The sequence below is a fragment of the Thamnophis sirtalis genome, unplaced genomic scaffold, assembly GCF_051295495.1.
Source record: "Thamnophis sirtalis isolate CommonGarterSnake01/CBP01778 unplaced genomic scaffold, rThaSir2_p1.2 scaffold_10, whole genome shotgun sequence".
NCBI lineage: Eukaryota > Metazoa > Chordata > Lepidosauria > Squamata > Natricidae > Thamnophis > Thamnophis sirtalis.
In genome coordinates, this window is record NW_028261390.1 from 55,874,647 (window position 1) to 55,892,204 (window position 17,558).

Below are 17,558 nucleotides of genomic sequence, written 5' to 3' on the forward strand. Positions count from 1 at the left end.
TTAAAACAGTGGTGGGTTGCTAACCGGTGTACTCATGCTTGCATGCTCACATGTTGAATTTCCCTTACAATCAAGAGGCGGTTTTAGGAGCCATGCTAAGTCATTGGGCTGATGCAAAGAGCTGGAGAAACACTGGCTGTCCATCCCGGGGTTTGTTTCTTTCCTTTTGGCTAAAGTGCTGAATAATAGTGATGAGCTTCAGCTGGTCCCATGTTCCAATTTCAATTTGACTGGCAACATTCAGTTATACTGGCTTGCTGAAAGCTGTGCCTTCACAACTGTGAGTCTAATATGTTTTGGCTGAGAAATAGCATCTCATCTGTAACATTTTCCATAAAGCAAGCATATTGCTATACATGTACAAAAAGGAGAGATAAATCTATCTTAATTTTCTGGAAATGATTGCTTCATTATTGAAATGAATGTTATTCGCATGCTGTTCAAACAAATCAGCTAAAAATGTCTCACAAAAACAAGATTGCTGATGATTGCACACATGTGTTTTCTTTACCTAAACATTTTATGAGAGAGACAGAGAAGGGGAGGGAGGGAGGGGAGAGAGAGAAGAAGAAGAAGAAGAAGAAGAAGAAGAAGAAGAAGAAGAAGAAGAAGAAGAAGAAGAAGAAGAAGAAGAAGAAGAAGAAGAAACATCAATTCATGAGTAAAAGCCTAATTTGCTTCAATTAGACAAAGTATTTGGATTCAGGATTTCAGAGGTGGGACTAAACAGGTTATAAAAAGCCTAGCAAGCCCCTCCTTCAGTTGCATCACTTATGTAAAATGTAAAAAAAAAAAAAAAACTTCAACCAAACTAAAGCAAAGAACTTGCTGTTTCTATTGGTTTAGAGGGAAGGTGGTTTTCTTTCCCACCCCTTTTACTTAATGACTGAGTCAGATGATCAGAAACTTGGGTTTACTTTACTCTGCATTCATTGAGAACCTGTCAATGCCAGAGACTTACTCCTAGGGTGAACAGAGGTATCCCCAGCTGGGAAAGTGTTTACCTTTTCCATTTTACACCACTGGCCTTAATAGGGACAGTAGTAGATGTGAAGTTAAATTTATTTATTAACATTCATAATTTATTTTATGGCTCACAAGCAAAAGTTTAAAAGGCACTGCTGTCTTATGTGATTGCCTAATGACAAAGCAAGAGAAAAGCCAAACCTTTTCTTGGCAGCGTATGCTCAAAGTAGAGCTAAGCATTGATGAAAGAAATGTCCTTCTGGGTTCAGCTCCAAGTGGGGAAAAAGACACTGGAGACAAGGAGGCTGCTTGGAAAGATGGTTTATTGTTGGACAGGGCCACGTGGCTTGAGCCCTGAACAGAAAAGGTGATCACATGCTTCAATGTTGGGTGGAGAAGAAGAGAAGGGCTGAAGGAGGGGCTTGCTAGGCTTTGTATAACCTGTTTAGTCCCACCTCTCTGTTTCCTGTTCCTGTGTAAGAAATGTATTCTGATTGGTTGTCAGACTCCCATGGAGCCATGCAGGGGCAACTCTTTAGGCTGCGTTTTGAATCCAGGTTTGGTTGAGTTCACAGATGCCATGTGGTCAATTGAGTAAAATTCCTTAATCCCTTCCCCCTGGAGCTGCAGTGGAGAAGTCTTTATTATGTAAAATGGACTAGCTTGGCCTTCTTAATGGCCCATTAACAGTGGGGATGGGCAGGAAGCTACAGGCAACTATTCTGTTTTTTTAAAACATGTTTCTTTCTTTTCATATCCAGAGAAATATTCTGCCTTTTCAATATTTCCTAGGATATTTCATTTTTCTGGGAGAGGGCTGGATGATAACTTCCCACAGCACATTATGAGAATTTTTTGTGGCATCTCCATCAGCCCGAATAAGGCAGTTCTTGTATAGCAACAGCCTTGTTTAGTATCCTTGCATAACTATCATGGTGACAAAAAAGTAACTTTGCAACAGTCATATTTATGATCTTCACAGGTAAAGCAAAGGAAAGCTGAAATAATGTCATAAGCACTTTTTCTATTTTACTTAGTAACAGCTTTGCTTTATGACTGAGTTGCCAGTCCTGACTGTGGTTGCTAAATGAGGAATACCTGTACGGATTTAGATTGTTATGGAAGCTGTAGGAAAAAAGTTCAGTTCTGTCTTATTTTGTAGTTTTCTATTGGAAATTAGTCATCATGTTGTTCTAACTATTGTAGAGGAAAAAGAATGTCACTAAATTCACCTATAAAAAGAAGACAAACAATTTCTAAACTCCAAAAACATAACATGGACATCACATGCCTACAGGAAGTTCATATTAAAAAAGGAAATGGTAGTATCCTGGAATCTCTGAAGCTAGGGAAATTACATCTGACCTTGGCTGAAACAAAGAAAAGGGGAATTGCAATATATATAAAGGACTGGCTAAAACCTAAACAGGTATACATGGATGACGAGGGAAGAACATTATTAATTGAAGTATCAATAAAACAAAAAAAAGTACTAATTGCAATCATATATGCACCAAACATGAACCAGAAAGAATGCTATAGTAAATTACATAAGCGGATTGCAGAACTGGAACTGGACAATGTATGTGTATTAGGAGACTTTAGTGCAGTGGTAGACCCAAAGAAAGACTATAAAACAGATAATTAAAAAAATTATGAAAGGAGAACACTACCAAATGCATTCTTTGAAATGGGCCGAGAATTAAATCTAAAAGATGTCTGGAGAGAAATCAACCCACAGAAGAATCAATACACATTCTTTTCAAACCCCCATAATTCATGGTCCAGGATTGACATGGTGTGGATAGACCCAGAAATGGAGAAGGATGCCCTCTATCCCCCATGTTATTTATCCTCTCAATAAAGACATTGATGTTACAAATTAGACAGAACCAGGACATAAAGGGATTGAAAATTAGAACACAGGAATACAAAGTGCAGGCCTTTGCAGACGATCTAGCATTTATCATAGAGGAACCCCTAGAAACTGGACTAATATTATTACAAGACATAAACCAATTTGGTAAAGTGGCAGGGCTTAAAATAAATAAAGAGAAAACTAAAATATTAACTAAGAATCTAACCAAAAGACAAAATGAAGAACTGGAAGAGAAACTGGGAATTTCGAGGGCCAAGAAAATTAAATATTTGGGAATATGGTTATCGGCAAAATGTATTACAATAAAAAAAAGACAACTACAATAAATTGCTATGACAAATACAAAAAGATTTGGATAATTGGACTAAACTACAGATATCACTAATTGGCAGAATTTCAACGATTAAAATGAATGTATTACCCAAACTATTTTATCCTTTTCAAACAATATCGATTAAATTAGAGAAAAGTTTTTTCAAACAACTAAATAAAATGGTATCCAAATTTATCTGGTCAGGGAAAAAAACTGTGTATTAAATTCAAACTTCTACAAGATAGTAGAAACAAAGGTGGCTTTGGCATCCCAGACTGGGAGCTTTATTATCAGGCGGTAACCCTGACATTGAGGCAGGAGGGGGTACACAGGTAAACCCACCAGGGATCTGCCAGGTTGAGAAGCCTTTAATATGCTAAAAACTATAACTTCATATTAGCTTGGCATTTAGCTTTCGTTCACTTTACTTCAAACTTCCCCATAAGTATTACAAATATTCCTGGAACATGTCACAAATTACTGCAGAAGGATGGCACAGGAAATCTACATGGGTATAAAATACTGAGAATAGCAGAGTTACCGAATAATGTGGGCATAGCATCAGCATTTTCCTTTCCTGTTTTTCAGACTTTTTGTATTCATTTCTGCTTTTGTATTTTTCCAAAATGTACAAAGCAGGGGCTTTGACGTTTTGTATGAATACGCCTCTTGTAACGCCTTCTGATTGACGAAGTTTGATTAAAGGTATAAAATCACTGCCCAGGGCATAGCCCAGGCAGTTCAGATTTTGGTGTGTGAACACGCTGAACTCGATGCATCAATAAACCCGTTTCTCTCGCACCTTCGTGATCTTGAGTCCTGGTCTTTCGTAAGTAGATTGATCAATAAAACCTCAACATGGCTTAAGAACTGGATTCAACTAAAAAAAATAAAAGGATTCTTATGCTAGAAGGCCATGATCTCCAGCTAGGCTGGCATGGCTTCCTCTGGGAGAGAAAGAATAGATCTCATTCATACTTCCAGAGACACTTAGTAAAGGATGCCCTGTTTAAGGTCTGGGGGAAAAAAACAAAACCATTACATGAAAATCCCAATCTGGTTATCAAGGATGGAGGCAATGACATATCCAAATACTATAGATCTCAGCAAAATGGTAAGCTATGCAGAACTCTTAGATGAAAAAGGAGAACTAAAATAAGTACAAGATCTGAAAATGCAAGGAATAAATATGGAATGGTGGCCCTATTTCCAAATTAAAACAACATTTAAAAAAGATTGGGAATAATACAGAACACACGAGAAACAAATGGAATTAGATAAAATATTATTAGGAACGGGGTGGGGGAATGATTACCAAATTATATAATTTTCTTTTAAGATATAAAATGGAGGAAGAGATGGAGAAGGAGACAATGATTAGTTGGGGAAGAAATTTTGGCCATAATATAGAGTTAGAAAAATGGGATAAATTATGGGAAAGAAATTATAAATTTACGACTGCAGTAGCTTACAAAGAAAACCTCTATAAAATGTTTTATAGATGGCATTTGCCCCCAGCGAGATTGGCCAAAATGTACCCAAATTTATCCTTCAAATGTTGGAGATGTAGCCACAAGCCTGGAAAATTCTACCATATGTGGTGGACATGCCCCATCACAAGGAAATACTGATGCAAAATTCGGAAATGATTGGAAGAAATTACTGAGCAAAAAATAGAACTGAAACCAGAAGCATTCTTATTAGGACTACTAGACCAAAAAATGGATAAACAGTTTCAATACATAATAATACACATACTCACGACAGCAAGGATTGCTTTCGCACAAAACTGGAAAAAACCAATACACCCGCAGACGAAACAATAATTAGAAAAATACTCGAATGTGCGGAGATGGACAAAATGACAATAGAACCAAAAGAAAGAGAAGAATCAGATTTTTATAAAATATGGAATAGAATTTATAAGTGGCTAGAAAGCAGAAGCCAAAACAGAAAAAAGAGAATGTAAATATAATGGTGATATAAATAATTAATATTATTGTAAATGTTAGTACTACTGTTATTATATAGGTAAAATCAATAGGCAGGCAATGCAGAGCGGAGAACTATAAAGGCTAAATATGAAAGCCGATACAGAAGGCTGTATAATTACTTTATATTGTTATGTATGTTTTGTTTTTTGTTTTTTTCTTGTTGTGTCTTTCTGTTTTTAAAGATTAAAATGTTTAATAAACTTATTTTTAATGATAGTGAAATAAGTTAGAAGAGTAATCTTAAGAGTTGAAAATGCAGGGAGAGAAAGAGTTAAAATGGTCATCATATTTTTCTGAAACTTTCCACAAATAATAAGAGAACTAGAGTAAATATACAAATTGACTCTGAAGGGCTGTAAATTGTTTTTCCCTAATCCGGTTCTTTCCAACTGTCCTAGAACAGCAGTCTACAGAAATTTCCATACAATATTATGGCAAAGTTGCAACTATTTTTGGCAGGATAAGGGCCATATTTGATGGTGCTAAGGGTTAGATTAGAGTTAACCACCACCACAACAACAACCCTCAAAATTTTATGGACATTTGTGTGCAATTGAAAATAACATGATTTCAGTAATATATCCCAATTAATATATTTATACTTTTTTTCCTGTCACCTTAAACATTTCAAGCCCATTACAAAGCTTTCTCCAAAGCTCTCTTGGGTTCAGCCCTGGGAACATATATTGTGCTCACTGCACTATGCTAATGCTTGCTTCACTAATCAATTTACTCCTTTCATCTTATCTCATGTTTGGTCTCAATATTTGCATGGCAGTAGGGTTTTTTTTGAGGCAAAGTCCCATCATTCAAGCAATCAGCAAAACCTTCAACAAATTTCCAGAGAAAGTTAACTGTTTTCTGTAACATTCTACTCTGTCATCTAACAGTGTGAAAATGATTTTGAGTAACTGGATTAATGAGATCTTTCTCTAGTTGCTGAAAATGATGATATATAGGAGTGACAAAGAAGTTTGCCCGTAAGAAATCGAAGCCAGCATGACTACCAATAGCCTAACAAGCCTAGCAATATTTTTCTGTTGCTTTCTGATTTATGATGTTCTATCTTTTTTTTTTTTTTTGGTTCTGTCTCTGTGCACCCACAGAGCTCCTGTTAAAACAGGAATAAAGTTTGCTCGGGGTCAGCCCTGGGAACATATATTGTGCTCACTGCACTATGGTAATGCTTGTTTCACTAATCAATTTACTCCTTTCATCTTATCTCATGTTTAGTCTCAATATTTGCATGGCAGTAGATTTTTTTGAGGCAATAGCAATATAGCAATAGCAGTAGACTTATATACCGCTTCATAGGCCTTTCAGGCCTCTCTAAGTGGTTTACAGAGAGTCAGCATATTGCCCCCAACAATCTGGGTCCTCATTTTACCCACCTCGGAAGGATGGAAGGCTGAGTCAACCCTGAGCCGGTGAGATTTGAACCGCTGACCTGCTGATCTAGCAGTAGCCTGCAGTGCTGCATTTAACCACTGCGCCACCTTGGCTCTTTTAGAGGCAGAGTCCCCTGATGGACAATGTATGTGTATTAGGAGACTTTAATGCGGGTGGTAGACCCAAAAAAAGACTACAAAACAGATAATTAAAAAAAATATGAAAGGAGAACACTACCAAATGCATTCTTTGAAATGGGCCTACCAAGCCTAGCAATATTTTTCTGTTACTTTCTGATTTATGATGTTCTTTTTTTTAATTCTGTCTCTGTGCAACCACAGAAATCCTGTCAAAACAGGAATAAAGCATCTATTCTAACCAGTGGTGGGATGCAAATAATTTAACAATAATTTAATCTCTGCCCTAATGACCAGCAGGGTAGATGGGGCTTGGTGGTCATGTGACTGGGTGGTCATGGCCAACTTACCATCACTCACGTTGATGGGCGCTTCACCTTAGCTGTTACAATGTAATAAGGGTTAACCAGAGAGGCAGTTTCTGTAAGCAGGGCAATAAAAATTAGGCTAGAAAAAACACCAGAATGTTTCCTTCCTGCCTTCCTTATAGGATTAGCCCTGTAAAGTGGAAAAAAACAAAATGAGATTTCTTCCAACAACCGGTTCTCCGAACTGCTTAAAAAGTTACCAACCGGTTCTCCCGAATAGGTGTGAACTGGCTGAATCCCACCACTGATTCCAAACCGTTGTAATTTTGAAAGCTCATTAAGTGATTGGTCATAACTTGAGGACTACCTGTATATCTCCAGTTGTAGAAAAATGAAATTGATTTGCATAGTATCTGAACTTTCAGTTAGCATCACTCCTTATATGTTTCTTTATTTTTTGTATTCTACAGCTCTGTGTTTTGAATACAGTTTTTTTTTCTATAAAGTTGCAGTGAAGTTTAAAAAATTAGATTCATACAGATAGCAATGAAGGAAGAGATGCATGGTTGCTACATTATCTGTACAATGATTGATAATGTTCCATATGATGCATGTATATCTCTTGATAGGTTAGAAAATTGCAGTTTGTCAATAGAATGATCAACTTTTTTGGTCAGTTCTTTTCTCTAGATATGACACGTTAAATATTCAGTGAAATTGAGATGCAGTAAGAGGACATGATGTATCACTTCAGCAAATGCTCTGTTAATGATTAAATGAAATTGAATAACAATGTGCAATAAGTAAAACTAGGATTTGGAAAACTAGTGAAGAATTCAAAATCTCTTGAAGAAGAATATTGGGACATGTTTTCAGTCAGAAAGAATTAACAAATGTTCAAAACATTTTATTAAGTTTGGAAATGTGAACATTTGATTGCTTGAAAACATTATGTTTTCAGAGCGGTCTTTCTATTTATGTTTTGAACCTAGGACTTATAAACAATTTATAATTTATACATATTTAAGTATATCTGACTTTTATGCAGATGATTTATATCACTTATATATTATTTCCTTCAGCTCTGTAGGTATCTGAAGTTGAAAAAATTGCAATAACCTAAGACTTTGAAATTCCATTAAAAGTGCTCCTGTTACCTGTTACGCTTGTGAATTTGTTTTGTTTTGTTTTGCAATTGAATGAGGGAATTGTTCAGTTAACAAGACAAATATTTCATGACGTTAATTTCTAGATCCCCACTGAATCTGAATGATAGCAAGGGTGGGCATTTCAGGAAGAGGGCTGGCCTAAATTGATGATCAGATTACATAAAAGAATGCACTAGGAATGCAATTTATTTTATCTCAGGACATTGGAACAGGCAATATTTGATACCGGAGCCATGACTGGATGTCCCTTTTGGAAGAACAAATACCAGTAAGTACATTTCTCTTTTTTTGTGAATAAGAAAGAGATATTGGGATAAATAAAAACAAATGAAATAGATATATAAGTAACTAAAATAATAAATTTTTTAAAAATCCTAGAAGCAGCTAGTTTTAGTACCCTATTTTTATTTCTTTTTTTTCAGTGATTTTAATTTACAAAAACAGAACCAGTCTTCGCTTGTTACAAATTCAAATAACCAGCACAGTGATGTAATCTGTTATAATGTTCTCTTCTGTTGGCAGTACTTAGCCCTGTTATCATTTGCTTTATTCATAGATTTAATTTTACTAAACTGGCTTTGGAAGATGAGGCAGATGACAAATCACAAGAAGGATTAAACAAGGCTGGCAAAGGTGGTCTTATCTATGGCGAATATCTACATGTAAGTATGAGATAGTGGTAATGTTTTTAAAAATGACTAATCTGTAACTGAATCTTTCTGCAGTTTCTGTAGCTTTTTAAGAATGTTTTATGATTATGAAACTCTTGATTATTGTAATGAATCTTCAAAATACTGTCACGTTTTAGCTATAGATTCTTAAACTATCTCAGTAACCCCAATAGGCAAATAACCATCTGCCCCCTTCCCCCTGCCCAGAGTGGTTTTCCCAAGCAGCTGGGTGGTTATAAGTCCTACTTTAAAAGGAAGTTTTCCATTTGAAGATTTGCTTCAAATTAACTTTGATTTGTTTTTTTTTTTTATGATTCTCCATTCTACCGATAGTTTATAAGGGCCTAGCCATCAACAGCATGTAGACTGAAGCATGTATAGTTCCACTAAGTTATGATGTGATACATTGAATTTAATTTGTAGTAATGTATTTTCTTTCTCTTTCTTTCTTTCCTTCTTTCTTTCTTTCTTTCTTTCTTTCTTTTTGGTCAAGTTTTTTTATTTTTTATTGCTTATACATAACAATGCATGAACAGTGTGATACCTGGATATCATACATTTTACTACACATAAACTTAATATTATTACTCATAGTCATTACACTTCATTTTCATTTCATATTGTTTAAACATATCTAATACTACTGCCATTCAATTTCTAAACCTCCCTCTTATTATTGCATATATCTTGTGTATGTATATATGTGTGTGTGTGTGTGTTCCCCTCTTATTTCTATTTCTATTCTAACTTTTATTCATATCATTGTTGTATTCAAAGATGTTTCTTTTCTGTCTTCCATCTTTCACCTGCTTTATTATTCATATTTCCCTTATTTAACTCTTTACATCTGTATATATATTAAAGTTTTATCCTTCATTCTTTCATTGTTCAGTGTTTTAACATACAATTCTAATATCAATCACAGTATAATTTAAACATATAAGGTAGATCTATCCATATTCCTTCCATTCATCCAATCCATGTAATTCTACTTCTAATACACATGCTTATATTAAAATATATTATTTCATTATCTAATTACTCATTGTTTAATTTTATTAATATTTATTATTTTTAATTTTATTATTTCACTGCTAGTCACTATATTATTAGAGCGTGTTAATAATACCATCATTCATTCTCTAATTTTCCAATTAATGCAATTCTTATTCATAATTCCCATATTTCACTCTTTGTATTGAAATATTATCCTAATGCCTATCACAGTACATACAAAATAATTATCCAGTCTATATAATTCTAATGTTAATATACATGTTTTTGTTTAAATATATTCTTAAAGAATCTCCCTTCCTTTTTTTTTCTATCCATCGTCTCTTGGCCTCAACAGTACCTTACTGTAAGTCTTATCCTTTTTTTAAAAAACTTGCCTCAAATATTCTTCTCTAGGATCCTTAATTCTATCTACATCTGCATCCTGACTATTCAATCCAACTTTTTCTCTTCTCCCTACCCTTATCCACTGTCTAATTTTAAAACTATCTATTCTAACCCTATCTCCTTTCCCAAAATATCTCCCTGTTTCTCCCATTCTCTTTTTAGGTTTTTAAAATTATTTTCCTCCTGTTTAAATTCCTTGATCATTATTAGCTTTGATGGTATATTTTCTTTGTTGTCTTCTTTTTGCTGATTTCTCAGTTCTATTTTTTTTCCCCCATTACTTCTACTGGTTCCTTCTTTTCCTGAACATCCTGGTCTTTGCTCTTGTCCCTTGTGTACTATTTTCCAGTTTTTGTTCTATGTCATCAAATAATTCCATGATCATCTTGTGTTGTTTCTGTATCAAATACTTGATGCTTTGGAACTCCAGGTCCATCTCGTTTTTTTTATTTTAGTAGGTCCCACTTTTAGCCAAAAGTCCAGGAACTACTTGTTCAAAGCTGAACTTATACAAATCACAATTCTTTATATCTCATAAGTAATCAGTCAAATCCGTTTAAATCGACCAGAAGGTTATCCAAATCTTTTCAAATCACTTTTGTGAATTCAGTCATATAACATAACATTCAGAGGTCTTTTAATTGAAGATCTTATTTAAATATTCAAGTCTCCAGTAATTTTAGGCTAGTTGAATGTAATCCAAGAAGTGTTTTCACAGTCTTTTAAATGGTTATTCTCAAGCTTGTATATTTTTCCTCTTGTCAGCAGATGACACTCTACTTCACAATGCTGTTATCGAGACGTCTGATTTTAATTATATTTCTAATTCAAGTGAAAAAGCAGTGGTAATTTTTTTAAATCCATAGTTCCACCATTTTAAAATGCCTTCTCAATAACACGTCTTCTCACTTTGAAAGTCCAGTTTTTTTGTATTTTTAGAGAATAAATTGTTTCCTCTCTCAAATCTCCTCCTTCATTTAATCACTTAATTACTTTCCAAAGTGCTTGTTTGCTGATTAACAAATAGCTGTAAGTCAATAGTTCCTCCGAATTTATTTGGGGTTAAAATTTGAATAGAAAGAATTCTTCTCACCCAGTTCATACACTGTTCACCAAAGTTTGCTCCTGCACTGTGCTTAGCAGTGCATCTGCTATCCTGATTTTGTGGCAGCCATCATAGGCTGCCTCTGCTCCTTGTTGTGGCATAGAGATCAGGAATAATTGGTCTTCATAACTTAATATCAACTTTTTCTTTTCTCTCAGCAAAATATGTTCTGAATATTAGCATTTTGGATTTGTAACAGAATAATATCTTAGGCTCTGCCAGTTGTAGTATAAATAATAGTCATGGATTATTTTTTTAAAAATAAAGTGAAATCTCCATAGGGCAGGAGAAAAATATCATGTTATGCTTTTATTTTTCAATTGTTCATCTTTTTCCAGTAGGGTTTCCCTGCCAGACAAAAATCAATAGTAAAAAAAAATACCGAAAAAGCTCTACCAGTAGAAATGCAGCTTGAACAAACATTCTTATCCAGATCCATAATCTCCTATATTACTTTTAGGCTGAAAGTCACTTTTATTGGCTGTTGGCTTGCCCACTCCACTCCCCACCCCTGTGAAATTATTCTTGTCCTGCTGCTCTGGCAGCGGTTGTATTTTTCAGCAGAAAATCAGCTTTGTTTGATATCTAATTACATTAATGTGAGGATGGGGTGGCTGCAATAATTTTGCTATGTTAAACATAAGCGCTGGCTCAAAAATACACGGTATCCCTAGGCCATGTTAACTATGGGACCATCTCCTTCCAATATGAACATTTTGTGTTTTTAGAATGATTCAGAGAAAGGAAAGCATTGGTGCTTCCCAAACTTTGGTGTCCTACTCATCCTTAATCTAAGAACAGCCCTATTAATTAATATGTTTAAAGACATGCTATGTATGGACACAGCTTTAAAGCTATTGTTTTCAAAATATAAAAGACTGATTATCAAGACTGATTTTTTAATAAAGATTATGTGATACAGAATTAAATGACATTATCTGCAGAATTATTGTTGTCTTTCTTTTAAAGCTGGATAAAATATTGAATGCACAGGAACTTCAGAGTGAAAATAAGGGAAACAAAATTCATGATGAACATCTGTTTATTGTGACCCATCAAGGTAAATCCTGAATAATCCAGTTTATTTTATTATCTGGTGATTACAAATACATGTTTGCTTTTTAATAAAAATGATTTTGTTCTATATACTATTTTAGTATAAGTAAAAGCATGTGCAAAAACTGCTAATATAAGGCTTCAATTTCCATAACTATATCTTAGCTGAAAAGGCTGATGAATAACATTTGAATTGTCTTCAAATTTTGAACAATCCCTAGATTTCTTAAAACCAAAAAAGTTAAGATGTGTATAGGCAATCTTTCTAACTTATGCCAAAACTGCTAACTTTACAGAATGCAGAACATATATGCAATACATAAGAAAATGCAAATAAACTGAAGTTCATTAATTACTATTATTGATTCAGTAATATTCAATAAATGCAGGTATTTATTGTGCTTATTATCCAACTTTGTGATTTTAAAGCATGTACATGGATACAGATCTGATTCTGTTTATATATATATATATATATATATATATATATATATATATATATATATACATATATATATATATATATATATATATATATATATATATATATATATATATATATATATATATATATATATATATATATATATATATATATATATATATATATATATATATATATATATATATATATATATATATATATATATACTTAAAGTCACAACCCCTGGTATGCCCAAGTGTGGGAGGAAGGTCACACTTCCACTCTCTGTCATTAGGCTCGTCACAAGAGTCCATCCAGACAGAAACCCAATATTTTTACTGTTGCCTTTGTTATATTTGTGTTTTTATTTGTGCTGATAAATAAATAAAGGAAGACTAGTATAGATCTATTTCAAGCTATTTAGCTCTCATCAGCTAGCCATATCCTTACAGGGTGGGAGGTATATACTTTAAGTATATACCTCCCACCCTGGCTGGCTGATAAAAGGAGTCGTTCTCTGTAGCTCAAATGGTTAACTCCCTGCCTGGGAGGCAATAGAGCACAGGTTCGAATCCCAGTAAGGATATGGCTAGCTGATGAGAGCTAAATAGCTTGAAATAGATCTATACTAGTCTTCCTTTATTTATTTATCAGCACAAATAAAAACATATATATATTCTGACCCCCCCTTGACGGCTTGTTAACAAACGCAGACAAACAAGGCTTAAGAGGACTTTTTATCAGTTTTTCAGTTCAAACTGGCTTCGAGCTCAGAAAATAATGTAAACAAAACTCTGATAAGAATTCCAAAACAAACGCTTACAAGCAAGATGCACTTCTTCCGAAGTCTTCACGGAATAGTTTTACATGAAAACATCAAAGCATTTCTCCAAATGTAACAGGCATAATCACGAGTAATAAGCCAGCAATATTGTACCAGAAACGGAACACACAAAGAAACAAATGAATGTATGTTGACTCCAGCAACTGGGGCGTGGCAGCATCTCTCCTTTTATCTCCAAACCTGCCTCTAACCACTCCCAGCTGCCTAATGACTCTTGATCCTGAAAAGGCTCTCAGCAGAACTGCTGAATCACCACACTGAATTTTGTATGCTGAAAAAACTCTCAGCAGAACTGCTGAATCCCCACACTGAATTTTGTATGCTGAAAAAGCTCTCAGCATAACTGCTGAGTCACAACATACACACACACACACACACACACAAACACATTATGTTGTATTTATGTTCTATACATGCTTTCAGGTTTCATTTAATTTCATCCATAAATTTCCCTGGCTACGGTAGGTTTACGCTGGAGCATAGTTTTATTTTGCTAACTTTTTAAAAGTTACAGTATTTTTATGTAGCAAAACCCAATATATGTATTTTGCATTGTAGTATCAAGCTGCAAAGTCTGTACTTTTTACATTTGTGTTGTAATATCACATGCAAATATGTAAGCTGTCATTGTGAATCACAAGCTATATTGCAAAATTTTGATGAAAATGTTGCTACTTATGCTTCTGCCTTAAAATTATAAATGTCATTCTGGAATGGAGATGTTACTTACAGAAACTGTAAACTGTAAATTAAAATCTTGGGGAGTTTCTATTACAATTGCAACAGTAAAAAGTTTTATTAGAAAGTGTAGGTTTCAAATCCTCATTCATCTACAAAACCATCAGAATAATCTTTGACCCAATCATATCACTTCAATTAAGCTATTTCACCAAGTCATTGCAGAGTAAAAGAAGGGTGAGGGGAAACACTGTCCACACTGATTTGGCAGAATGGTGATGTAAAGATAATCATTGATCCATTTGCTATTAATGTTTATTATTAATAAAGAAATAAAGGATATATGTGAGAGCACCCTAGATATTAAATTATCTCCAGATTTTGGCGACACGAGCATCTGGCCAAAATTATACAGTCATTAGATGCATCATTAACTAGTAACAGCAATCATACAAATTAGTCATTTATATACAAAGTCGCAGCATTTTGAATCATCTGTCTATTCTCAGCCTTCTTGTGCTAAAATATTTTTTTAATAAGGGCACAAGCAACTTTCACAAATTTTAAAAGATAGATACATTATATAACTAGGGGCAAATTTCTCAGTAACATGCTTCTTGTATAGACAAGCATATAATTTGCCTAAATAGAAATATTATCTGTAGAGAAGACTGCAATTCAAATTATTGGTGGTGATTACAGAATGTAAATCTGCTGGAGAGCTGATGATTGCAAGTTTATGTACTGTTTAAATCAGAGGTGGCTTGCTCCCAGTTCAGCCCGGATCTCCCGAACTGGTAGTAGCGGCAGCGGGGGGCTCTGCCCACCTGCCCAGGTGCTTCTGCACATACACAGAATTGAGCGAACCTGTAGGAAAACATTTGGAAACCCACCACTGGTTTAACTATTCAGATATGAGTATCATGTTGTTTGCTCTGAACAGAATCATGGAGTGCTTGGTCTGGTCTTTATTATTACTGCAAAAGAACAATCTGGGACTATTGTCTGCACTGTGATATTACAACTAGCAACTTGTATTGATTTGACATTGTAGATTCTTCAGATGTACATTTAAATGCTACTTCAGGGACAAATGGGGTTGTGTTTCTTTACAATATACTTTACTATAAAGTTTGTACATACATATTGTACTTTTTAGTAGCTAGACTTTTTTAAAGATGTTTGATTATTTGGCATAAACATTAAGATGAGGATTTTTGAAAACTGATGTGATTCTGATTTAAATCTTTGTATTCAGAGTGATACATCTACAAACTTTGCTTTCTATATCAAAACCATCAAATCTCAGCCAAAGTACTGCATTGGCCTTGAAAAGCAACTGAAGAATAACCAGGATAGAAAAATATATTGATTTATAGCACTTTTGAGTTTTAAAAATATTTTAAATATTATATTAATCTCTATTAATTCACATTTATTGCTTGAAAACTGAACTAATGTTCCTTTCAACTTTAGCTTATGAATTATGGTTCAAGCAGATCCTGTGGGAATTGGATTCTGTTCGAGTGATATTTGAGAATGGCCATGTAAGTAGAATAGAACTGTTTTATTTAAATCTCTCTTTGGATTCTGATTCTTATAAAAAACAATTTGAAATTCAGCTTGTGAAATTTGGATATTCTGAACATCTACAATAATCACCATTTTTTGGATGCCAGTTAGATTAAATCTCTAAAATTTATGACTGAAGAGCACAATTAAAATTCTTTGGGCTGCAGTCTTATACACTTTTATCAGAAAGAAAATCTTATTATTTGGAGGGAAATCCCACTGTACTCACCGATGTATTCTGACAAAGAAAGAAGGACATCAGGCAACAGGAGATGAAAATATGGAAATATCAAAATTGTGCCTGGGGGCTGTGAGGGACCAATGGATGATGGATGGGGCAAAACAAGCCTAGATTAAACCCTAGTAAGGTGGGCTATTTGTAAATGTTATCGAAATGTACAATTCAAGCAGTCTATTGTGGGTTATGATTTTATTGTTATTGTTCTGCTTTATCAGCCAAATCATAATAGTATTTTCTATATATACATTCAAACTAAGGTGAGAGATGAAAGAAACATGCTGAAAATGGTTACTCGGATGCAGAGAATTTCAATAATCCTTAAATTGCTTGTGGAACAATTTTCTGTCCTAGAAACAATGACAGCACTGGACTTCTTTGACTTTAGGTACAAACATTTCAGTTACTATGTTTACAAATGTCTTAAAATGAATTTATAGGAAACAAAATACTGATAAAGAAAATTTTTTGTAGCTTCAGATTCAAATGAGGAGTTGTTGGTGCTCTCTGAGCTTGGTTGCTTTCTTGCAGACATTTCATTATCCAATCTAGGTAACATCAGCAGTGCTAGTAGAGTTTGCTCTTTGTTTATATTATAGTGGCTTACCCTGTTAGTGTTGGTGGGAACGGTCTTACAGGTTCTTTGTTTGGACTGCTCACTGTTAGCGTATTTGGCAATTCCTTGATTGGGGTATTGTATACTTCTTGATTGTTAATCTATACTCATCTGGCAGTGGAGGGTTTCAAAAATTGTTCGAATCTACTCTGTGGGTGTGGCCTCCTTTGTGGGAGTGGCTTGCCACCCATGTGACCGGATGGGAGTGGCTTGCCATCCATGTGACCGGATATGAAGATGTCGACGACACTTGTCAGAACCACCTTAAATTACCTCACACACAGCCCTGGCATGCATAAGAATATGATGTAAACTTGTTTTTTAAAAGGCATCTTTGGTTTGCATTAAAGCAACTTCAACACACGCAATGTTCTGATTGCACCACAAAAGCAGTAGTCATCCTTACCTTTCACAGAGGCACTGAGTTTTATAAATATGAGCATGATAGTGTAGAATAATCATATGCAAGGACCAGTGGTAGGTTTCAAAAAATTTTGGAACCTCTTCTGTAGGTGTGGTCTGCTTTCCGGGTCCGCTGATGGAACCTCTTCTAACCGGTTCGGTAGATTTGACGAACCGGTTCTACCGAATAGGTGCAAACTGGTAGGAACCTACCTCTGTCATCTGGGTATTGATTGCTGGTGGGGAAGTGTTCCCTTTTGGCTTGTTTATTGTCTTTTTTGCACATTATGTAGATATTGTTTATGTTTATGTCTGGCTAACTTGTCAGTGTGCTAAGCTTCTAGACAGGAAGTCCAAACAAGGTAACTGTGAACAACCCAACCAAAGTATCTCCAA

The 17,558-nt window shown here is 34.6% G+C and overlaps 1 protein-coding gene across 2 annotated transcripts in view; it reads left to right on the top strand.

Moving 5' to 3' along the window:
* The first annotated feature begins 225 nt into the window (after nucleotides 1-225).
* TDO2 (tryptophan 2,3-dioxygenase) overlaps nucleotides 226-17,558 on the top strand; it is a 29,125-nt gene continuing 11,792 nt past the window's right edge. The window contains exons 1-6 of one of the 2 annotated variants that reach the window (XM_087724652.1): nucleotides 226-280; nucleotides 8,355-8,423; nucleotides 8,712-8,817; nucleotides 12,302-12,392; nucleotides 15,811-15,881; nucleotides 16,405-16,532. In XM_087724652.1, the coding sequence (XP_087580778.1) occupies nucleotides 8,389-8,423; nucleotides 8,712-8,817; nucleotides 12,302-12,392; nucleotides 15,811-15,881; nucleotides 16,405-16,532 (431 nt within the window). In that variant the 5' untranslated portion in view covers nucleotides 226-280; nucleotides 8,355-8,388. Of the gene's footprint in view, nucleotides 281-8,129; nucleotides 8,424-8,711; nucleotides 8,818-12,301; nucleotides 12,393-15,810; nucleotides 15,882-16,404; nucleotides 16,533-17,558 lie in introns of those variants that run through there. The other variant, XM_087724651.1, reaches the window with a different exon arrangement.